This window comes from Pleurodeles waltl, chromosome 1_2 (assembly GCF_031143425.1).
Source record: "Pleurodeles waltl isolate 20211129_DDA chromosome 1_2, aPleWal1.hap1.20221129, whole genome shotgun sequence".
In the NCBI taxonomy this organism is placed as follows: Eukaryota; Metazoa; Chordata; class Amphibia; order Caudata; family Salamandridae; genus Pleurodeles; species Pleurodeles waltl.
The window spans coordinates 1,343,057,624-1,343,072,528 of NC_090437.1; the positions used below are offsets into that span (position 1 = coordinate 1,343,057,624).

The 14,905-nt window shown below is 45.0% G+C and overlaps 1 protein-coding gene across 1 annotated transcript in view; it reads left to right on the plus strand.

The window, feature by feature from the left end:
* The window catches only part of LOC138252285 (gamma-secretase subunit APH-1A-like), a 105,978-nt gene that overhangs the window by 59,965 nt on the left and 31,108 nt on the right, over positions 1–14,905 (plus strand). The window contains exon 3 of the mRNA XM_069205724.1: positions 10,178–10,251. Within this exon, the coding sequence (XP_069061825.1) occupies positions 10,178–10,251 (74 nt within the window). The remainder of the gene's footprint in view (positions 1–10,177; positions 10,252–14,905) is intronic.

Sequence of the window (14,905 nt, forward strand, 5' to 3'; positions counted from 1 at the left end):
AATTGGTAGTAAACGGCAAATGTTTGTGACGGCATTCAAAGATACCACTGCGAGTCACTGTTGGGAAGGAACGCCCCCAACATACTCCTGCCTAATACTGAATTGCAAACCCAAATTGCGATTCGGTAACAGGTTAATGCAATTTGGCCTTGGTACATACAAAAATACTTTTTAGCTGTGGCAAACGGCTCAATTCTGCGAGTCAGACTGTTTGTGACCTCTAAAAAGCTTTGTACATGTGGCCCTAGACCTCATTTCAAAGCAGCTTGGACTATGAAGAAACAACGTTGACTCAGGAGCTTGTTGGACCTTCGACCCCATTACTGCTTTCAAGTTCTTGATGTGGGCGGCAGGTTTTTATGTCGCAGTTACTTTGGCTAGGCAGTTTGTGGACTTCAAACCTTATTTATGAAGCCAGCCATCAAGAACACCCTTAAGGATAAGGCAATGCCCTGGGTTACACCGCTTTTTATCCTTTAGATCACAAGAAATGTTTGTATCACTAACCTGGCCGGACTCCATCTTTGTAACTTGCTCCCTCTCTCTAAATGTGAGGCGAAAATTAACCAGTGTGACTCACAGTCTATTGTTTAACCCTAGAATTCTTCAATGAGAGGCGCATCTCAGCCCCAAGATCTTCGCAGGGTTGCGATTGGCTGGTTAGTATTGTGACCAGTCATCTCAAGAAGGTTGTCTGTCAGCCTTGATGTGCTTAGACAGCTCTTCTACTGGGTTTGTGGGATCCCTGCTTGAGTGCAGGTGGTTGCTACTCTTTATGGGGGACTCATATCAAGGATGTCTCAAAGCTGCCACATGGTCATCACCGCACACCTCTGCTAATGTCCTTCAGTGCACACGTGACTCGCCGCCATTATCATTTGCTTAACTGCAGGATCCAAGGCTACTGGTGACCACTCAGCACTGAGCATTAACTGAATGATTTGCTGTTAAAAGTTAAGGACTGTTGTGGCATTGCATTCACTGAAAATTTAGGAATCTGCAAAAGAAACCATCTGCTATCATTGTGATATAGCTGCCTCTAAGGGTCCTATCTGGGGAGTCCCACACTGGTGGTCTGGGATAATATTAATTAGAAATACATTTTGCTGCCTTTTGGTTCACTCACTGACACATTTTGCAAGAAGGTGCTCCTCCCACAGATGTGGGCAATGTTTTGTGTTCTGCATCACCAGACAGCTGTGGTGGTGCTAAGCATTGTTAGTCTGGTTTGTGGAGGACATGTGTCTTTCTCAGAACCCAAACCTGCCAAAGGATCTGTCAGAGGCTTGGGACCCTGCGCCCTGGAGAGTTGGAGCAGAGGTAGAGCCTACCTCCGTGGACCCCCACTGAATCACTACCGGAGGGTATGGACCCTGCCCTAAGCAATTTCTACTGATTGACCAATACAATGAATTGCAAAAATACAAAAACAAGTACACATCCAACACATACAAAAACTATGAAGTTTTTCATTTAATTAAAGGTTAGATCTTTTGAAAATGTGGTTTTATTTCCAGAAGGCGAAGCAATTTTATGAGAGTCCAGCATTTCATTTTGCCTTTTTCCCAGAGCACGCTGTGATGTTGGCGCGCACCGAGGTATCAGTTGAGCCACCGATAATCCATATTAGATTCTGTTTGGAGCACTTGTGCTGCTCTCACGAATCAAGTGAAGGATACCTTCTTAACTTTTAGCCTCCAAATTCCTTCATATATAAAGAGTGTTTTAATTTTGCTTTTTTAATGTATTTATAATTTATTATTCTGCTAATATCTAGTTTTCAAAGCAGTTGCAGACTCTGAATATTCATCACAGACCCTCTGGTGTCTGCAGACCCCAGTTTAACAACCTCTGGTGGTCTCCAGGCGCCACAGATGTCCAAATTTGGGGATAACACAAATATGCATCAACCTTTGCTTCATGAACCGTGATTAATTGATTGATTGTTTTTTTTAATCTATCTTTATTGTGTTTTGATGCTGCACGCCAGGCAGTGTCATGCAACCGTGACTGATTGTTGATTGAATATCTTGGAATAACACTGGTACCTGTGATACTGGGACCCTGCATTTCGAGGGGGTCTTCACTGATCATCAGGTGAGCAGTTGCACACTGAGTGGTGTGGATTTTTTTGAGATCCTGACACATTTAGCAGCAGGCCCCCCATATGTTTGCGTGATGCCAGCATTGCATGTGTTGGGGGTTGCCCAGTAGGCAGTGGGCCTTAGCATTAACGTCTGTCACTGGGATCCACCATCTCACAGTACTTCCTGCTCCCAGAGCTGCAAGACCTGGGGATGGTCTCATCTGCTGATCTTTGAGTCAGCTGCAGTTCCTCATTCTTTCACAGATAACAACAGCCTTTATCTTAAACCTCTGCGGATGAGCAGGCTGGGGCAGCACACGCATGAGCAATGCAAGAGGAGGGCAGAGCAATGCTGATCACATGTGCTCACGCTTCAGCCTCTGCTTATCTGCAGCATCACGTGTTCTACTTCAGTCTCCACCCATCTGCAGCATCACATGTTCTACTTCAGTCTCCGTCCCATCCGCAGCATCATATGTCCTACTTCAGTCTCTGCCCTTCTGCAGCATCACATGTTCCACTTCACCCTCTCCCCACCTGCAGCATCACATGTTCTACTTCAGTCTCTCCCCACGTGGAGCATCACATGTTCTTCAGCCTCTCCCCACTTGCAGCATCACATGTTCTACTTCAGTCTCTGCCCACCTGCAGCATCACATGTTCTACTTCAGTCTCTGCCCACCTGCAGCATCACATGTTCTACTTCAGCCACTGCCATCATGCAGCATCACATGTCCCTGCACTTCAGCATCTGCCCCCTGCAGCATCACATGTGTTCGAGCTTCAGCCTCTGCCCACCTACAGCATCACGTCCTCACACTTCAGGCTCTGCCCACCTGCAGCATCACATGTCCTTGCACTTCTTCCTCTGCCCACCTGCAGCATCACATGTCCTTGCACTTCAGCCTCTGCCCACCCGCAGCATCACATGTCCTTGCACTTCAGCCTTTGCCCACCCGCAGCATCACATGTCATTGCACTTCAGCCTTTGCCCACCCGCAGCATCACATGTCCTTGCACTTCTTCCTCTGCCCACCTGCAGCATCACATGTCCTTGCACTTCAGCCTCTGCCCACCCGCAGCATCACATGTCCTTGCACTTCAGCTTTTGCCCACCCGCAGCATCACATGTCATTGCACTTCAGCCTTTGCCCACCCGCAGCATCATATGTTCTACTTCAGCCTCTGCCCACCCACAGCATCACATGTCCTTGCACTGCATCCTCTGCCCACCTGCAGCATCACATGTCCTTGCACTTCATCCTCTGCCCACCTGCAGCATCACATGTCCTTGCACTTCAGCCTCTGCCCACCCGCAGCATCACATGTCCTTGCACTTCATCCTCTGCCCACCTGCAGCATCACATGTCCTTGCACTTCAGCCTCTGCCCACCTGCAGCATCACATGTCCTTGCACTTCAGCCTCTGCCCACCTGCAGCATCACATGTCCTTGCACTTCAGCCTCTGCCCACCTGCAGCATCACATGTCCTTGCACTTCAGCCTCTGCCCACCTGCAGCATCACATGTCCTTGCACTTCAGCCTCTGCCCACCTGCAGCATCACATTTCCTTGCACTTCAGCCTCTGCCCACCTGCAGCATCACATTTCCTTGCACTTCAGCCTCTGCCCACCTGCAGGAACACATGTCCTTGCACTTCAACCTCTGCCCAACCGCAGCATCATATGTTTTACTTCAGCCTCTGCCCACCTGCAGCATCACGTCCTTGCACTTCAACCTCTGCCCACCCGCAGCATCGTATGTTCTACTTCAGCCTCTGCCCACCTGCAGCATCACGTCCTTGCATGTCAGCCTCTGCACCTGCAGCGTAACATGTCCTATTTCACCCTCTCCCCACTTGCAGCATCACATGTTCTACTTCAGCCTCTGCCCACCCACAGCATCACATGTTCTTGCACTTCAGCCTCTGCCACCCGCAGCATCACATGTCCTGCATTTCAGCTTCTGCCCACCCGCAGCATCATATGTTCTACTTCAGCCTCTGGCCACCAGAGCATCATATGTTCTGCTTCAGCCTCTGCCCACCCACAGCATCACATGTTCTCGTGCTTTAGCCACTCCCAGCCTGCAGCATCAAGTCCTTGCACATCAGCCTCTGTCCACCTGCAGCATCACATGTCCTCGTGCTTCAGGTTCTGCCCCCCCTCCCCCCGCAGCATCACATGTCCTCGTGCTTCAGGCTCTGCCCAACTGCAGCATCCCATCTCCTTGAACTTTAGCCCCTGTATTATCACATGTTCTCATTCACCCTCTGCCCACCCGCAGAGTCACATCGTCTGGTTCATTCTCTGCCCTTCAGCCGTTTCTGCCCACGCTGAGGTGTAAACAACATTATAATAATAACAACTTTAGCATGTCATGCCCGCATGCCTGTCACTTCTAAGCTTTGTAAAAGAAAGGTGCTGCTATGTCTCAAGGTGGGGTGGTAGGCAGGGGCAGAGGAGGTGTTGGGGGGTAAATAAAAATGCAGGCCGCCTTATGCTCCACTTCTGATGGTGTTCCAGCAGGCCTGGGAAACTAGCACAGGCTCCCCGGGTAATGCTAGCGCTGCTCTCATGCTATACTTAGCATGAGAGCAGCATCAGGATTGGTCTGAGCAGCTTGTTCTGCTGCTCAGACACTGCGTTGAAGTCTGCAGTTTCTCCAACCCGGCTGAGTAACAGAACTGTGTTGGAGAAATCAAAGTGCACGTGTCAGTTTGGCCCTAGAGGTCCTGCCAGTCTACATGCTCACGTAAGTGCACTCCATTCCTTCAACCCTCTCCTCCCTCCCATGGCCCAGCACCGCCCCTCCCTTCATACGCTGGCTCATCTGAGCCAGCAGCTGAAAAATAAAACTAAATATTGTTTTCCTTTTCAGCTGTTGGTTCTTAGCCAGTGGGGCGAATCCACCATTGCAGAGGGGACGCTGCTGGTGGTTCCCATGTAATTTCCTTGGAAGGATAAACGGCTGAGTTGGTATGGTTCAGATTTGCTGCCGTTCCTGAAGAACACCATAGATGTCAGTGGCATGTTTCTACTCTCTTTCTGTGTGTCTCGGAGCACACGGCAGTCTGGGCAGGTGGGAAGGGTTTGAATGGGTTGAGTTTGGTTGGTTTGTGTATATTTCCTGGTTATCTGTAGGTTCTGGAGATGTTATGTCACAGTTTATTAGTCTTGGATTTCGGGAGGCTGTCTCTGACACTGCCCCCAAGAAGGGGCTGTCTCTGACACTGCCCACAGGAAGTGCCTGTCTCTGACTACCCTCAGGAAAGGCCTGTCTCTGACATTGCCTACATGAAGTGCCTGTCTCTGACATTGCCTACATGAAATGCCTGTCTCTGACATTGCCTACATGAAGTGCCTGCCTCTGACATTGTCTACAGGAAGGACCTGTCTCTGACATTGCCCCCAGGATGTGTCTGTCTCTGTCTCTGACACTGCCCCCAAGAAGGGGCTGTCTCTGACACTGCCCACAGGAAGTGCCTGTCTCTGACATTGCCAAATGAAGTGCCTGCCTCTGACATTTCCTACAGAAAGGACCTGTTTCTGACATTGCCCCCAGGATGTGCCTGTCTCTGACACAACGCTGTGTCCTCGTCTTGGCTTCTGAGGCTTGAAAAAGCAGACCAGCTCGCTCCGCCAACAATGTTTGTTTGTTTTGTCATCATTTGAATGTGGTTTCATCCGTTCTTATGATCTCAGGCTGGGCAGCAGCTTCTTTTAAGTTTGAAAGTTTCATTAAATAAATTCAAATTAAGAAACACGTTTATACAAACATTATATCAGAATATATCATATGTAATACCAGAAAATTGAAATATAATAGAATATTATACACAAAGAAATAAACGTAAATGTCTGTTTAGACGGATATATTGATTATGCAATGAAGACTTGAAGAATAAAGCTTAACATTTAATGCAAAGAGAAGTGAACTGGGGGGCAGGGAACAGCACTTGAGTAGCTATTCACAGAAAGTCTGATTTATCATTAGGTGTAGTAATAGTCTTAAAATTAGTGTAACTCAAACATATTGAAAGCTTTTAAAACATTTGAAAGCGAAACTACAAAACAGTGATACATTATTTTTGGGGGCTTAAAAGCTTCCTCTAAATAATTTCTCCGATCGGTAAAGTTCAAACTTACTTTGTAATAAGAAGGTAACATATTGTGACAAACCCCAAACCAACACGCCTTAAAATATAGCTTTGAGTTATTCTTCTAATAAGTGATTTTTTAGAAGGAAACTGCTAATAAAAGATCAACCAACTTATTGATAGAAAAACCTGAAGACGAGTCATCTGCCAAGTGTCCAAGAAATAGGTTTTTGAATTTGATTGGAATGTTAAACCAAAATATTACAGAAATAGGTTTCCACACTTGTTACCAAGAAGTGAAAGTATTGGACATAAAAATAGCATATGCATAAAGTCACTTTTAAGTCAATTACAAGATCAACACTATTCTCGGTTTTGGAAATCTTCATAATTGACTATTTGCAGCCATTGTGGTGTTATTTATGTTTACCATATTGTATTCCACAGTTGACTAGGCCAATGGTCCACAATCTTTGGTGGGCAATGAGCAACCCTTGAGTGTGAATGAATTAGTGAGGAACAGCTGAACCATGCACAATGTATTGACATGTGTTGGTAGAATGATTGAAGCAAGAATTAAGATTGAAAGGCATGTACTGCAAAGGCCTACTATACTCTATTTACTCTCGGTATATTTACAAACATTATATACAACGTTTACATTATATAAAATATATGTATATACACAGTGAAATGGAAGTATGAAATCTCTTTCGCTGTTTGGTAAACTTACCACACTTTAGGACTAATGAAGAATATGATTACATTTTCAATATTCTTCTAAAGGAAATGAAGGCGCATTTACAAAGAAAATTAATGCCCCCCCCCCCTTTTTAGTAAAACATCATGTACTTTATTTTTGTTTGACAGCGCAATAAAGGGGATAAAATTTTCTGTTCATAAATCAGGCCCAGTATATTTGGAGTGATGGCCTTTCCTATCGATAAAGAGGAAGCCTTCTAAGATCTAAGGAGAGTACAACACACTTCTTTATGGATGTTTGCAATTTAATTTTATTAGAAAACAGAGTGCACTTTAATTATATTATGCGGATTACATTTTTGAGAAAAGGAATGCAATAATGTGAAATGCACCAGGGTTCATGTATTAAAATATATTGTATTTTAGGAGGAGATTAGCTTGATTTTGTATTCTGAGTTCAAGTGAAGTAGAAAAATATATATAAGAAATTTTGAATTTGAAGTATGATTAAAAATTGGATTGATTTGTGAAAACATATGTCCAGACATCAGGGTGTAGAAACAATATAGTGTATTATAAATAGTGATTGATTTGAGAAATAGGAAGTTATTAATCTATTGAAATGTGTAAATATATAGGTACACACTGTTTCTCCAGTACACTGTGAAGTATATGTTTATCAACAGATGTCTGGATATGTTGGAAAATGGATACTAAGTAATCCTATGAACATGAAGAGGTTGGCATTCTAGTCGTTAGGGCCCATGGAAAGGGATGAAGGACAAGCAATGTTTTCTAGTACAAAAACACCCACACTTATCACAAAATAGGTGTCATGTTTTCCCTTTTGACCCTTGTTTCACTTTATTAGAATTTGGGGATAAAGAGTTTCCCTGCACTACACATCGATTGTCTTCTTGCTCCACGGTAGCCGCTGAGGAGCAGAGTCTATAGTGTACTGAGCGAAGAAATAAATATATATATATATAAATTATCTGTTTAAGTTCAACAAGAGAAGATCAGTGTTGCTTTCCATAGTATTCTTCAATTTCCATCCAGTTTTATTTCATTATGTTTTGTATTGTGCTTGTCAAAATCTCCTCCAGTCAATTCAATACAGATTCTTACACTTCCAGCCACCTTTTTCAGCCAACAAGTGTTTCGTCACGCGAAGGATAATCGCTAGGGCTTCATCAGGGCTGCCTGTGATGCCAAAATCTTCCAAACCACCAATCACATATCCATGGGAGACCCAATGTGTTATCTTGAATATCCCAAACAAGTTATTACTCTATTTTGTCTCCTGCGGTCTCCAATAGTGTGTGTACGCTCATTATTCAGTCGTGTATGTGTATATATATATATATATATATATAGATAGATAGATATAGATAGATATATCAATATATCAATAAAGTAGCAAAATGTGGTAGACATTGAACATTTGGGTGTTCTTCCCAAGGAATTCTGTGAACATTTAGTGGTAGAAGGTGTTACCTTGAAGCCCATCAGATAGATCAGTACAAACTGAAAGAATTTAAAGATCATTTATTGAAGGGGAAGTGGGTGGCCTCCCTCAATACTTTTGTTAGGAAATGTGGCTGCCAATCATGACTTTCAAGTGATATTTTGTCATTAAATCTGGTAAAACCCTATTAAATGAAATATTCTTATAAGAATGTTTTGGGTTCTCCTCCAATAAATGTTTGGAAAATGTAGTGTGAAATGGCAAACATTTAGGAGCAAATTTATGAAAACTTAGTAAGATTTAAATGTACTCTGTTTATACTGGTATTTATGTATAAAGTGCAACCATAGCTGCTTAGGGACTGATTTGATTTGAATATCACAATGATACTTCTGCTCAGATTTTTTAATTGAATTGCATTTTATGTATATTTTCAACTTTAGGTAGGGGAGAGTAGGTGATTTCCCAAGTATCAGACTACATCCTGTCGACCGCAGGTTCCAAAGCCAGCAGCTGTCAATCCGTAGTCACACGACCACCAGGTGCTACTGTTGCAAGCAGGGGCACCACAAACCAATTTTGTTCAAAGAGTACATAACAGTTAACACAAGTACAAACAATATAAAGTCCATCAGAAGGTCAGTAGTAGATCACTAGAATGCTGTATAGGAAACAGGTCTCAAACGTAGTAAAGGGCACCAGGGGTATGGTACTCCCTGCAAGGAGTCAGTGCCATTTCAAGATTGAAGCACAGACAGCCCATAGGTGCACATGTTCCTAGCTGCTCCCAGATTGTTAGTGGCTTGGGGCCATAAGCTGATTTTAAAGCAGCTTTCAAGGCACTAGTATTCATAAGGCATGTGTTGGCATGCTCTGCTTTGCAAGCTTCCACAGTGTTGCTCTTAGTACGCGCCCTTGTCAAACTCTGTAGTGCGAATATCGAAAGGGCCACGTAGGCACGTTGTAGGTTTTCAGAGTCCACGCTAGTAGAATGTGGTATTCTATAATGACCAATGTATATAATTCTTCCATTAATACACTCTCCAAACTTTTTTTCAAACTCCACAGTGTCAACTATCATATTTTGTTGTTTTCGTAAACCTGCTGGTTGACACACAGTGCGAATATCATAATGCTGCAGTTTGCCTAATGCTTTCCTGGCTGCCAGCCCATGGCTCAGTAGACGCTCCCTGCGGGCCACGCCCATGTGCTAAATCAGTGGTTGACAATAAAGTGAATTATGAAAGTTCAGTAGTACCCTGAAAGAAAATGGGATATTGGTTGAGGGGGTGAAAACCCTTCTAATCAACAACCACAATCCTTGTCAGGGTGAACTATAAAAGTCACTGCATTAACCTGTGGTTAACCCTTGCTAGCTTGGCACAAAAGCAGTCAGGCATAATGTAGATGCACTGTGATGAGTATTGATGCAGCCCACAAACAGTAATAAAGTGAAAACACAACACCAGAAAAATTCCAAACTAATTTAGAAAAACAGAGTAACGCGCAATAAATAAAATGGCACCAAAACCAAATAAATCAAGTCAGTAGAATCACAGTTATGGATTTCTTATTTTGTATTTTATTTCTAAAGATGAATCCAGTCTCCCAATGTGCCCCTCTGCAGGGTTCTCAGTGCCCGGGGGGGGGGGGGGTGGAGTTTGTGTTTTAGTCTGTCCTACAATAGAGCTCTATCTTGACTCTGCCATGTGATTGCCTTTGCCGGCGACCACCTTGTAACGTTGTAGACCCTGCACACCTTCCCAATGTGGCAGCGCGTATGTGCTTCGTCCCAGTAGTAAATGTGCTCTCTCTCCCGCAGGAAGGCGAATGAGGGGCTTGTGGCGCTGAGTGACAACGGAATCTCTCCCATCTCCATCCAAGAGATGGCCTACGGTGAGTTTCCCACCATCCTTAAGTGTGGTGTGCTGGAATGAAGAACAAGACTGTGAGTTTTGCTAAGGCCCCATGTGACCCAAAAATTAGTCTTGGTGGTAATGACCTGCTATTTCGGTTTCCCACCCATTGATGGCTCTAAAATTAAGGGGTACGGTTTTTCAGTTGGCATTGTGGCTTTAATGCCCCATTTTAGCAGCGTGTCATCATGATGGAATGTAGTTTTTAGCAAATTTGATGCCAACCACAGAGCTTCTGTCATTTCTTTTTCTGACCCCACTTTTTGAACGAAACATTCTACTGATGTGATATCGTGTGAAGAAATGTTTTCCAAGCCCAGTAAAGTTGTAATTATTTTCAAGATGTTTCCCCTGTTAAGAATATCGTGAGAACCTCATAAGGTATAACGGGGGTTAAAGAAGACACTATTGATTCGTCCTCGATTTCATTGATCATGTGCAGCTCTCATCTGAGCTGTTGCCTAGCCGGCTCAAAGGAAGGTCTTTTTGTCACCTGTCGGCAAAGGCCTTATCTTGTGCTGTAACCGTATCGGTTGCAGCGGTTCTTCAAGGACCTGAGTAAACAGTTACCTCTGTCTCCTTTGCAGTTTTGGTGTTTTTTGCAAAATAAGGTATAGAACCACCTACTTACTTTGCAATAAGAATTGAGAGTTGCATGCTGATATCTGGCACCTTCTGACAGGAAAGTCATTGGTGCAGAAGAATAACTAAATAGCTGTAATGGCCACTCGCCAATTATTAACTCAGATGAAATAAACCCATAGAAATTGATCAAGTAGTGTTCATAAGAAGAGGCTCCTTGTACTTCTGAGACCCAACAAGGGCATTGTGGATTCACTAAGATCAGCTGCATCCATGATGTTCCACTTACAATGGCAACAGAAACCACCTGAATCTGTTTTGATAATGAACAGAGCTCCAGCGTTCTCATATCTGGATGCAGAGGTGTTTCAGCTTACTAGAACCAATCAGCCCAACCAGAGGGATAATATAATCTCCAAAGCAAGATGAGCACAATGCTAGAGGAAGACGACCCGATGCGAAAGCAAGACAAATCCGATGCTAGAGTAAGACAAACCCGACACTATAGCAACACTAACCCGATATGAGAGCAAGATGAACCTGATGCTAGAGTAGGACAAACCCGATGCTAGAGTAAGACGAACCCGATGCGAGAGCAAGACGAACCCGATGCTAGAGCAAGACTTACTCAATGCGAGAGCAAGACTAACCTGATGCGAGAGCAAGATGAACCCGATGCAAGAGCAAGACAAACCCGATGCCAGAGCAAGACTAACATGATGCGAGAGCAAGATGAACCTGATGCTAGATTAAGACGAACCTGATACCAGAGTAAGACAAACTCGATGCTAGAAGAAGACAAACCTAATGCTAGAGCAAGACGAACCTGATGCTAGAGTAAGACGAATCCGATGCTAGAGTAACCTGATGCTAGAGTAGGACGAACCTGATGCTACAGTAAGACGAACCTGATGCTACAGTAAGACGAACCTGATGCTACAGTAAGACGAACCCGATGCAAGAGCAAGACAAACCCGATGCTAGAGCAAGACGAACCCGATGCTAGAGCAAGACGAACCCGATGCTAGAGCAAGACGAACCCGATGCTAGAGAAAGATAAACTCGATGCGAGAGCAAGATGAACCTGATGCTAGAGTAAGACGAACCCGATGCTAGAGTAAGACAAAGCTGATGCTGGAGGAAGACTAACCTGATGCATGAGTAAGACGAACCCAATGCTAGAGTAAGACAAGCCCAATGCTAGAGTAAGACAAACCCGATGCTAGAGCAAGACTAACCTGATGCGAGAGCAAGACTAACCTGATGCGAGAGCAAGATGAACCCGATGTATGAGCAAGACAAACCCGATGCCAGAGCAAGACTAACATGATGCGAGAGCAAGATGAACCTGATGCTAGATTAAGACGAACCTGATACCAGAGTAAGACAAACTCGATGCTAGAAGAAGACAAACCTAATGCTAGAGCAAGACGAACCTGATGCTAGAGTAAGACGAATCCGATGCTAGAGTAACCTGATGCTAGAGTAGGACGAACCTGATGCTACAGTAAGACGAACCTGATGCTACAGTAAGACGAACCTGATGCTACAGTAAGACGAACCCGATGCAAGAGCAAGACAAACCCGATGCTAGAGCAAGACAAACCCGATGCTAGAGCAAGACAAACCCGATGCTAGAGCAAGACAAACCCGATGCTAGAGCAAGACAAACCCGATGCTAGAGCAAGACGAACCCGATGCTAGAGCAAGACGAACCCGATGCTAGAGCAAGACGAACCCGATGCTAGAGCAAGACGAACCTGATGCTAGAGCAAGACGAACCCGATGCTAGAGTAAGACGAATCCAATACTAGAGTGAGACGAATCCGATGCTAGAGTAGGACAAACTCGATCCTAGAGTAAGACGAAACCGATGCTGGAGTAGGACAAACCCGATGCTGGAGTAGGACAAACCCTATGCTAGAGTAAGACAAACCCGTTGCTAAAGCAAGATGAACCCGATGCGAGAGTAAGACAAACCCGATGCGAGAGTAAGACAAACCCGATGCGAGAGTAAGACAAACCCGATGCGAGAGTAAGACAAACCCGATGCGAGAGCAAGACAAACCCGATGCGAGAGCAAGACAAACCCGATGCGAGAGCAAGACAAACCCGATGCTAGATTAAGACTGTTAGACCTGACATGCCTTAGGGTGGTCACCCCTAACTTTTTGCCTGCCTCCATCCACTTTTTGGACTCTGTTTTTGCTGGCTTTTAGACTCTGCGCACTTTACCACTGCTAACCAGTGCTAAAGTGCATATGCTCTCTCCCTGTAAACATGGTAACTTTGGATCATACCCAATTGGACTATTTAATATACTTATAAGTCCCTAGTAATGTGCACTGTATGTGCCTAGGGCCTGTAGATTAAATGCTACTAGTGGGCCTTCCGCACTGGTTGTGCCACCCACTCAAGTAGCCCCTTTTACCTTGTCCCAGGCCTGCCATTGCAAGGCCTGTGTGTGCAGTTTCACTGTCAATTCAACTTGGAATTTAAAAGTACTTGCCAAGCCTAAAGCTCCCCTTTTTCTACACATAAGTCACCTCTAATGTGTGCCCTAGGTAACCCCTAGTGCAGGGTGCTGTGTGGGTAAAAGACAGGACATGTACCTGTGTAGTTTCCATGTCCTGGTAGTGTAAAACTCCTAAATTCGTTTTTACACTACTGTGAGGCCTGCTCCCTTCATAGGCTAACAATGGGGCTGCCCTTATACATTGTTGAAGTGGTAGCTGTTGATCTGAAGGGAGTAGGAAGGTCATATTTAGTATGGCCAGAATGGTAATACAAAGTCCTGCTGACTGGTGAAGTTGGATTTAATATTACTATTTTAGAAATGCCCCTTTTGGAAAGTGAGCATTTCTCTGCACTTTCTGCATTTTCTGTGCCTTACAATCCATGTCTGGCTAGGTGTAGTTGACAGCTCCTGGTGCATTCACTCAGACACACCCCAAACACAGGGTACTCAGCCTCACTTGCATACATCTGCATTTTGAATGGGTCTTCTTGGGCTGGGAGGGTGGAGGGCCTGCTCTGACACAAAGCACTGCCAAACCCCCTACTGGGACCCTGGCAGACAGGATTGAACTGAAAGGGGACCTGGTGCACTTCTAAGCCACTCTTTGAAGTCTCCCCCTCTTCAAAGGCACATTTGGGTATAAAACAGGGCCTCTGCCCTACCACCACAGACACTTGCTGGAGAAGAAACCAGAACCTACATCCTGCCAAGAAGAACTGCCTGGCTGCTCAAAGGACTCACCTGTCTGCTTTCTACAAAGGACTGTTGCCTTGCTGTTGGCCTGCTGCCTTGCTGAACTCTTGTATGGCTGTAAAAGTGCTCTCCAAGGGCTTGGATAGAGCTTGCCTCCTGTTTCCTGAAGTCTCAGGACCAAAAAGACTTCTTGCTTTCAACTGGATGCGTGTGCGCCGAAAAATTTGATGCACAGTTTGTTCCGCGGTGAGCAATTCACCGCACGCTGATCCGGAAAGACGCTGCTTGACGCGACGCCTACGGTGCGACCGGAACTTCGACGCATGGCCTCGCCTGGACAACGCTGCCCGACTTCCAGAGAGGAAATCGACGCGACGCCTGCCGTGAGGAAGAAAATTCCACGCACAGCCTCCCGGAATGACGCGCAGCCAGTTAACAAGTCTAGGATTCCACGCACAGACCCTGGGACATCTGGTAATCCCGCGACCCACAGAAGGAGTCGGCCCGCGTGCCGGAAAACGACGCACGTCTTCCCCGAGTGAAAAATAACGGCGCAAGTCATTGTGTGAAGGGGCGAAACCGCCGCACACACCATTTTTCTTCCCGCAGAACGACGCACGTCTCCCCGTGTGAAAAATAACGACGCAAGTCCGTGTGTGAAGGGGCGAAACCAACGCACACACCATTTTTTTCCGCACATCTCATCCTCTGTGAACCTCTGCGGAGATTTTACACTCCAAACCAGGTACTTTGTGCTTGAAAGAGACTTTGTTTGCTTTTTAAAGACTTAAAACACTGTATATCACCTTTCAGTGATATCTCTACAAATTCTTATTGCATC